This window comes from Myotis davidii, unplaced genomic scaffold (assembly GCF_000327345.1).
Source record: "Myotis davidii unplaced genomic scaffold, ASM32734v1 scaffold49, whole genome shotgun sequence".
NCBI lineage: Eukaryota > Metazoa > Chordata > Mammalia > Chiroptera > Vespertilionidae > Myotis > Myotis davidii.
In genome coordinates, this window is record NW_006300375.1 from 4,879,522 (window position 1) to 4,889,086 (window position 9,565).

At 45.6% G+C, this 9,565-nt stretch overlaps 1 protein-coding gene across 2 annotated transcripts; it reads left to right on the plus strand.

Annotated features, from left to right (window-relative positions):
• Positions 1 to 1,183: 1,183 nt before the first annotated feature.
• Positions 1,184 to 9,176, plus strand: ZNF212 (zinc finger protein 212). Of its 2 annotated transcripts, none has more exons than XM_015572713.1 (5): positions 1,184 to 1,280; positions 4,628 to 4,999; positions 5,089 to 5,215; positions 6,304 to 6,393; positions 7,152 to 9,176. In XM_015572713.1, the coding sequence occupies exons 1-5, from the start codon at positions 1,251 to 1,253 to the stop codon at positions 8,009 to 8,011; spliced, it is 1,479 nt and encodes a 492-aa protein (XP_015428199.1). In that variant the 5' UTR covers positions 1,184 to 1,250; the 3' UTR covers positions 8,012 to 9,176. The 2 variants fall into 2 exon arrangements, with proteins under 2 accessions (XP_015428199.1, XP_006777218.1); XM_006777155.2 differs by having other exon boundaries at positions 7,155 to 9,176.
• Positions 9,177 to 9,565: the final 389 nt, after the last annotated feature.

The window sequence follows — 9,565 nt, forward strand, 5'->3', positions numbered from 1 at the left end:
TTCTTGCAGGAAGGGGGTGAGAACTAAGGGGGAAGGATTGGCAGGCTTGCAGAGCAGTGTTTGCTCTCAAGGAAGCTGAAGTTGAACTATGAAGACAAGACACAAATGTTTACAGCATTTGCCTCATCTGACTCCTTTAACTAAGGTGAAACAGTCAGAGACAGCTTTTCCTCAAGACCAGATTAGTAGTGAAGCAGGGCAGGAGGACAGGTGTACTAACGGCCAGAGTGCTTCCTGGCTGGTCAGTGCACAGCGACTTGCGTGGCATCAGCAGGTCTTGTTAAAAGGAAAGCCTTAAAGATCCTCCAAAATTCAAAACTACGCTCTAAGTAACTTATGGATCTGTCGTTGTAGAATGTATTTAAATTGTCCTTCGGCATATTCCTATTCTCAGGCATTTTCTCTTCAGATGAGGATTCTGTACCTCTCATTTCACAGTGTGGCCAAGTAGGTACCATGATGAAAACAACTAAAAATGCTGGGCGGGGGGGGGCGGAGAGGGAGGGGGGGACGACACAAATATACTTGATGTTTATGTTAGTAAAGAATACTTGGAGCCCAAAATCCAGGGGAAAGAGGGAGCTCTTAAGAGGTAAGGAGAGTTCTGAAACCAACTTTGAGGGCTTTTGCTGAACATTCATCTGTGGTGGTTATGACCTCAAGGGGCCTGGAAAATAGAAGATGAAACTCAAAGCCTAAGGTGAGAGTCCCCAGGAAGCCTCCTGCCTGAATCCCATAAAGCTGAGACTCCAAAGGGCAAAGGGCAACATTCACGAACTAAAAGCTCTTACCCCCAGGTGATTGCCGAGAAAGTTACATATGTCAAACCTTGGTGCCTAGAGATGGGTGCAAGATGGCTCTTGAAAATTGATGACTCTTAGATGGTTTTATTGCCTGAATTTATATGACCTGGATGGTCCAAGAAACTGCAAGCAGAGAATTTAATTTAAAGTAGAACCTCCAGCTGTCTGACAAAAATAAACATGAATTGCCCTAGCTGGTTTGGCTCAGTGGATAGAGAGCATCGACCTGCAGACCGGTTCGATTCTGGTCAAGGGCACATGCCCAGGTTGCGGGCTCAGTCCCCAGTAGGGGATGTGCAAGAGGCAGCCCATCAATGATTCTCTCTCATCATGTGTTTATCTCTCCTCCCTTCCTCTTTAAAATCAATTACAATATATTTTAAAAGAAAAAAAGGAGGGGGAATAACAGAATAAGGAAAAAATCATCTAAAGGAGGCAAGAAAGAAGATGAAAGATGGGATAAATCACACAGAAAAGGTACAAAATAAATATACATCAATAATTAGAATAAATGTAAATGGACTGAATGATCTAGTTAAAAGAAAAAAGATGGACTGGATGAGGGAAATTCAACTGTATGGTTTATAACATACAATACAGGATAAAGCTGTGGAAATGACTGAATATGAAAGGATAGGAAATCATATACCAGGTTAATACTAATCAAAAGAAAATTGGCCCTTGTTGGTGTGGATCAGTGATTAGAGCATTGACCCTCAATCCGAAGGGGCACATACTGGGTTGCAGGTTCCCTGCCCCAATTGTAGCGAGTGCAGGAGGCAACCAATTGATGTGGCTCTCTCACATTGATGTTTCTCTCCTCTCCTCCCCTCCCTCCACCCTTCCACTTTCTAAAATCAAATGGAAAAAATATTAACCAGAGAGAATTAACCAAAAAAAAGGAAGAGGGAGGAAGGCAATTGGCTTAACTATATTAATATTGCTAGAGATAGAGGACTAGTACTATTTTTATAATGGTAAAAGACTCAATTGACTAGCTTGATATGACATTTCTAGTGCTATATGCACCTAATTATGTAGCCTCAAAATATATAAAACAAAAGTTGATAGAACAAGGAAAATTCACTACCATAGTAGAAGATTTTGATATTGCCTTATTATTTTATCAAGCAGGAAACAATTAGTGAGGGTGTAATATCTCCAAAGAACTTTCTGAGATAGTGGAAATATTCTGCCTACACTGCTCAGTGCAGTAGCTACAAGATACATGTGGCTATTGAGCACTTAAAATGTAGCTAGTATGACTGAGGAACTTGCATTTTTAATTTAATTTCAATTAATTTAACTTTAAACAGCCACATGTTTCTAGTGGCTATTTCAGTAGACAGGACATATAGAGAGGATATGATTAATTTTTCCCATATATCTACCCCATATATGTAATTTTGATGTATAGAGAGATTGATGAAGAGAAAAGAAAGAAGGCATAAAGCCCTATTACTGCCCTGGCCGGTGTAGCTCAGTTGGTTGAGCGGTGTCTCATGCACCAGAAAGATACAGGTTCGATTGCCAGTCAAGGGCACATGCTTGGGTTGCGGGCTAGCTCCCCAGTGGAGGCTGTGCAGGAGGCAGCCGATTGATGTTGCGCTCTCATATTGATTTTTTTCTCTCCCTCTCCCTTCCTCTCGCTAAAAATCAATAAAGTATTTTTTTTTAAAGTGGTGGTGGTGGAGGGATTGAACAAAAAGAAAAAGGAGCTTATGGACACGGACAACAGAGTGGCGATTGCAAGGTGGTGGGGGTGGGGGTGGGAGAGGGATAAATGGTGAAGGAAAAAATAATAAAAGAAAGAAAAAAATAAAAACAAAACCCTGTTAGTAATGAAAGTGTGTTCTGGTGCTGACCGTGGGAGGGGCTGGGACCTTAGGTAGGGCTGTATGCAGAATGTCACCATGCGCCCTCTGTGAGTGGCTTGGGGTGCCTCAGATGGTCCCAGTGCCTGCTTGCCTGTTATTTGCTCCAGGTGACACACACTCCCTGCCAAACCCTCATTTAATTGCAGATTCACGAGCAAGATAGATGTTGTTGTCCTAAGCCTCTAAATTTTGGGATTTGAGGATTGGAACAGGTACCTGGGAAATATGCTCAAATATTGAAAGACATCAAAAATACTTTTAAAAAGGAGTGTATCATATGTGCATGGATTGAAACATTTCATCCTAAAGATGTCACTTTTCAAATTTACCTATGGATTTGAGGCAGCTCCAAACAAAATCTCTAAAGATATTTTTTGTGTGAAATTTTTCAAATTTGTAGAATATCAACAGGCCTAAAATAGTCAATATACTCCTGTAAAACAAGGAGGTAGGACTTTCCTTACCAGATATCAATAATTATCAAAAAGCTATGGCCATTAAGATGGCAATATTGACAAAGTGATAGAAAAATTGACCCGTAGAACAGAATAGGGAAGCCAGAAACAAACATATGTAAGAAAACTTGACTTATGACAGAGATAGCAGTTCAGATCAGTGGGTAAATGATGGATTTTTCATTATGTAGTGTTAGGTCTGTTGATTTCCCATATGAAAATTGAGTCTTGCACCGTATACAAATATCAGTTCTAGTTGAGGTAAATACTTAAATGAGAAAATCAAAACTATAAAGTATTTAGAAGACTATTGTGGGTTCTAGATTTCTGTTTTACAACTTTTGACACAAAAGTTCAAACCATAAAAGTATTAATACTGATAACATTCAGCTCCATTAAAGTTAAAGACTTTTGATCAAATAATACTGAAGAGGGTAAAAAAATAAAATAAAAAGTACAAATAAAGAGAAGATATTTGCAACATATATAACTGATAAAGATTAGTGTCCAGAAGTTACAGTGAAATCCGAGGGGACGTAAAAGAAAAGTCAGATAACCCAAAAGTAAGTGGGCAAGACTTTAGCAGGTAGTTCACTAAAGAGGACATTGAATGGCCTGTAAACACATTTCTTCTCAATGTCTTGGTCTCAATGTCTTCATTGTGGTGAGAGAAGCAGCCTTGAACAAAGTGTGCCACATAAAAGGAGATGAGTCTTGCGGGCTTAGGGCTGACATGTGAACCTGCAGTAGGACAGCGGGGCTAAGAGGACAGCTTCAAGAGGACTCCCCAAGTATTGGTCTTAGTCATGTTGAGCTTCAGCCACAGTGATTTTCCTCTTGTCAAGGACAGACCATAAAAATGAGAAGTATAAGAAGAACGTCAGAGGACTTTGATCATTTCACTGAATGATTATGAAGAATTTGTTCACTTATACTGGCTGCCAGGGTGCACAGATGAATGAGTTGAGTCTTGTAGGTCCTGCTAAAGGAACCTTAAGGGGCTGCTGAAAGGTTTCAGCAAAGGGGACCTGATCAACTATGAAGTCTGGCAGGAATGTGGAGACAGGAGTAGATGTAAATAATATCACAGCAAAACATCACAAATAGCCCAAAATATCAAAACAGAAATTGGTTTAAAAAATGAATCCTGACACAGAAAAGTGTTAGACAATATGCTATGTATGAGACGCAGGTAACAAAACATGTGCAGTATGATTTCAATTTCATTGACCAAAAAAAGATGAAAAAAAACCTTATAGGAAATACACCAATATTCTAACAACATATATTACATAATCCTTTCCTCCTTCCTTCCTTCCTTCTCTCTATTTTTCCATACTTTTTATTATATGTGTACAATTTGCAGTATCAGAATACAAAAGAGCAAACTTTTTAAATTAAAGAGTAGCAGCCAGGTACTCGTTAGGAGTCTGCCGGACTCTGCTTGGTGTTGGGAAGTGGCGCTGACTGACCGACCTGTCTGGCTCTCCAGCACAGGAGGAAGCGCCGCGCCACACCCTTGGCCTCTCCCTCGCCGCCCCCACAAGAGACGGAGGCCGAAGAGATGTCACTCCAGTCAGTGATGGCCGCCCTCCAGGCCGTGGAGAAGAAGATGGAGGCCCAGGCCGCCCAGCTGCAGAGCCTGGAGAGACGCATGGAGACAGCCGAGAAGAAGCTGGCCGATTTTGAGAAGACGGCCGTGGAGTTCGGGAACCAGCTGGAGGGCAAGTGGGCCGTGCTGGGGACCCTGCTGCAGGAGTACGGGCTGCTGCAGCGGCGGATGGAGAACATGGAGAACCTGCTGAGGAACAGGAACTTCTGGGTCCTGCGGCTGCCCCCGGGCAGCACAGGGGAGGCCCCCAAGGTAGTCCTTTTATTTGAGATTCTCAGTAGGTGGCTTTTCCCTAATGGCTGAGACAGGAAGCACTCACTGTATAACATTTGCGATTTCAGATGCCCAGGCCACTCGAGAATGATGGCGTCTGCTTCTCGGAGCAGGAGTGGGAGAATCTGGAGGACTGGCAGAAGGAGCTGTACAGAAATGTGATGATGAGCAACTATGAGACGCTAGTCTCTCTGAGTAAGCAGCCCTTTCCACCCAGACATCCCACAATTCCTGGCCTGTGCTGAGTGGAAAAATGGGAGTCTCCAGGACATTAGGAAAGGTCATAGTGTCATGCCTTTCTTCTCTGTGGTCACATTGTCAGATCTTGATAATATTTACTAATAGATAAGAGGTCATGATATGCATTATAGTATAACATGGCTAGGGTTCCTCATGCTATTTTTTTTTCTTAATATATTTTTATTGATTTCCGAGAAGAAAGGAGATGGAGAGACAGAAACATCAACAATGAAAGATAATCACTGATGGGCCACCTCCTGCACACCCCCACCACGGACCTAGCCCGCACCCTGGGAATCGAACTGTGACCTCCTGGTTCACAGGTCAACGCTTAACCACCAAGCCACGCTGGCCAGGCCCTCGTGATATTTCCAGTGCTTAAGACTATTTGATAAGGAATCCTTTGTTACCGGGGATGAGACAGGCAGTACAGGCTAACCAAAAATTGTCCTGGGCACTTGGCTGGAATCACAGCCAGTTGTGGTCTCGGTGTTTATTTTGTGTTGATGAGAAGTACTGCTTAATAGATACAGATCTTGATATACAAAATGTTAGTTATTACATTATAAATGCATTTTGTTTGGTAGACAAAATGCTTGACAGTCTAACAGGTTCATGGAAGGTTCTCAAGAAGGCCACCGGGACTGGAGCAGAGTGGAGGGGGCAGGAAAGTAGCAAATGGGTCAGAAAGGTTACTGTGACCTCACTGGGTCATGTGTTGCTTGTGGCCAATGCCTTATCTGTCACAGGTGGGGGATAAGTGCCTGCCATTTCGCAGTGGCATTGGTGGAATGAGTGATGGGCTCCTGTGCCTGCCTGCTGAGCCACAGGGGACTGATGGAGGGGTACCGAGGGCGCAGTTAGCTGAATACATCATTCCAATGGGCCATAATTTTCTAATTGTCCCAAACTACTAGGGGAAAGTGACAGAAACAGTACTTTGAAGATTTAATATTGACTCCTTGACATTGGTCACCTCGTTCATCAGCAAATGACTAGTGTGCAATGAGAGTTTACTCTCCTGGGTGCTCTTTCCAACCCAGAGGTCCTTGGCCAGCCAGAAGGAGAAGCGGAGTTGGGTACAGAGATGCTGGGAGACTTGGAGGAGGAAGGCCTTGGTGGTGTCCATCCAGGTGAGTGGCTCCAGAATATTCCATTCCCCTCCCCACTCCCTGCAGTCTGTAGTGAGCTTTCCCACTGCTAAACTGCCAAACATTGATCATTAGTAGCCTCATGTGGCATTTACTTATTCTAGATTCTTTTATGATTATCATTAGCTCACCTATTATGTGTGTCTGAACTCCTTACTGCTATTTGGAATCCTTGAGATTCATGACCATATCAGACTTCTTCGTGTCCTACACAGGAGAGTACATAACAGACTTTAGTCAAAACCCACAGGGCATTGAGGATAGGGTTGCTCACAGCATCAGGAGTGAAGCTGACTGGGTGAGAGACAGGAAAAGCATTTATAAGCCAGGTAATTCGGGGAGAATGTGCAGGAAGAACAGCTGGATACATGAACTTTTAAGCTATCGGTTTAGTTGTGTGTGTGTGTTTTTAATCTTATTTTTATTACTTTAACACTCCTAACTAAGTATAGTTTTTCAGTATATTTAGCCATTTTTCAGAGATTGAATGTAATTTGTGGACAAACTTAGAAAAACTATTGTTTATAACATTGTTCTATAAGAAGAATATATTCAGATTTCCCACCCACATGTCTCTACCTGAGTATAGGTTTCCCTTTCCAGGTTTTGGAACCCAGTCAGTCTCTAATTCCCTTGATCCTTTGATTTGAGCCCTTCTGGGATTCACATATGTTTAGTTCCAAAGAAACCAAAGGTGCTATAATGTGATCTTTTTTTGTTGGTTTTCTTTGTTTTGGCATCAGAAGGGGTTGTGATTAAGCAGGAGGTAGAGTACCCGCCGGAACGCTCTGAGGATCTTCCGGGAGAGCTCTCAGGCCCCGCGGAAGAGCCGGCTTTCCTGGGCCCGGAGCAGACTGAGCTCTGGAACACTCAGGGCGGCTCTGTCCTCTTGGAACCAGGGGCCGGGGACGCTAATCTAGAGGAGCCCACTGAGGGCAGCAGAGACCCTGGCAGTGACAGAAATCTGGACTGCCCCCCGAAGCAGAAATCTAATAGGCCGGTGCAACTGGCTCCGGAATGTAATCCGGCCCTGAAGCTGAATAGGGAAGATTTCGGCCCCTACGATTGTCCTGAGTGTGAGCTCAGCTTCCGCTGTGAGCAGCAGCTGGCCTATCTGCGGGCCCACCCATCGTGGGAGTCTTCCACCACCTCGGAGCCAGAGGAGGGTCTTAGGTCCAGGCCGCTGCTGAAGCCCCCGTCCAAGAAGGGGAAGCAGCATCAGTGCGACGTGTGCATGAGGAGCTTCAGCAGCAAGGTGAACCTGGCGAACCACCAGCGCTGCCATTTGCAGGAGGGGCCCAGTGGTGGCCAGCGTGTCCAGGAGAGGTTCTCGCCCAACAGCCTGGTTGCCCTGCCAGGCCACATCCCCTGGAGGAAAAGCCGGAGTTGCCTCATCTGTGGTTACTGTGGCAAGAGCTTCAGCCACCCATCAGATCTGGTGCGGCACCAGCGCATCCACACGGGTGAGCGGCCCTACACCTGCCCCGAGTGTGAGCGGAGCTTCGTGCAGAAGCAGCACCTCCTGCAGCACCAGAAGATCCACCAGCGGGAGCGTGGCACGCTGGCCTCAGAGCCAGGCAGGCCCAACGGCCTGCTCTAAGGGTGCCAGCCCCCCGCCTGTCCGGGGGGGCTGAGGGGGCTGGCATTGGTCCCCCGAAGAGACACTGTGCAGAGTCAGGGACTGACTTCTTCCTTGGGGGTGTCATTTTGATTTGCCTAACTTTGGCCAAGCAGCAGGCCGAGCCCAAGTCCTCAGAACTGTGTGGAGGAGGGCGGGGCCAGGCCTGTCCCTGCTGTCCACCCTGCTGCTGTGTTTGCCGTGTCTGGCACCTTCGAGTCTCGGGTTTTCCCGTCCATGCTGATACTTGTGCACGGGGGTTGGTTTGAGGGTCTGTCCCAGGGTTTCAGGTCTTCCCACGGGTGGAGTCGGGCCAAAGGAATGAGCAGGTGTGCAGGAGAGCTCTGGGAAGCATAACCCTCCGTTTTCTCTTCTGTTGTAGCCTCCTTGTTAATAACAAGTAGAAGTAATTTAAATGAACTGCTCACCTTGCTCTGAAGAACCTTTTTGGAATTAGATTTTAGCTGATTTAAAGAAAATATGGCCTGACACTTGGTTTTTAAACTTCCCAAGTTGTGGAAGTTGTTCCTAACACGGGGACTGCTGCCATCTGGGCGGGGATTGTTTCTGGGCCTCCTTTAGCCTGCCCACACTTAGGCCAGTGATCAGGGTGCATAACGCGGGCTCCCTGTTGTGAGGGGACTTAGCACTCTCGGATGGGGCTCACTGAATCAAAAGGACCAAGGGGGAGAGAGCAGTGGGAGTGGACCCCAAAGCCCCCATGAGAATGAGGAGTCTGGGAAAGGAGCCGAGAGTACGGAGCTGCTTCCTCCCAGGAGTTCGGTGCTTGGGTTTCTCGCCACAGCTCGCTTCCTCTTCCATCTGCGTCCTTGCTGGGTTCTGCAGCCTCACAGGGTAGACGGCTCCTTTGTTACTTAAGGTTGTTCAGCTTGTATCAGCTTGTATTTGAGTTTGTTCCTGTTAGACCAGTTGTTCCTTGAGGTTGTTCAAATGACACACTTTCCCAGTTAGTTCTGGGATTGACTGTTCCAGAGATGACGGAGAGAAAGCACGTGGGTGCTTGTCTCCCAAGAGTGTTGAGTGCCTGCTGCACTGCTGTTGGGAGTGGGCCCCTGGGTCCTGTGTGAGTGTCCCCTTTGATGACTTGGCAGTTGCTTAGAATAAAACTTGCTACTGGCAAAAAAAATGTGCTCATGTTGGGTGTTTTTCTTCAGTTGTCAAGAAGACCCTCCTAGGAGCAAGGTGGAGGAGGTGCCTGACCTGGAGCAGCGACAGGGCTGACTTAAACCTAGATTTGCAGACGAGAAGAGGGTGTGTGTGGGACCCTGTTGGTGGACGCCGGGGGCTGCAGACAGTCTGAATGTCAGTTGTTGGAAGGCAGTAGGTAGAGGAGGCAGGTGCACCAGGGAGTACTGGGTAGCAGTTGGAAATATTGACTTCAGTATACATGTAGTCATATGGATTGATCTTAAAAATATAATGTTGAGTGGAAAAATACAAGAAATTGAGATATATAACAATACCATTTATGTAAATTAAAATGCATGTACACAAAACAGAACACATAGAAATAAA

Excerpts from the sequence above, each read along its gene's own strand:
- ZNF212 (XM_015572713.1), top strand. The coding sequence starts at position 1,251 with ATGAAAGATGGGATAAATCACACAGAAAAG. Across the intron at positions 1,281-4,627 it reads GGATAAATCACACAGAAAAG|CACAGGAGGAAGCGCCGCGC; the intron begins GTACAAAATAAA and ends CTGGCTCTCCAG. Across the intron at positions 5,216-6,303 it reads TGAGACGCTAGTCTCTCTGA|AGGTCCTTGGCCAGCCAGAA; the intron begins GTAAGCAGCCCT and ends TTTCCAACCCAG.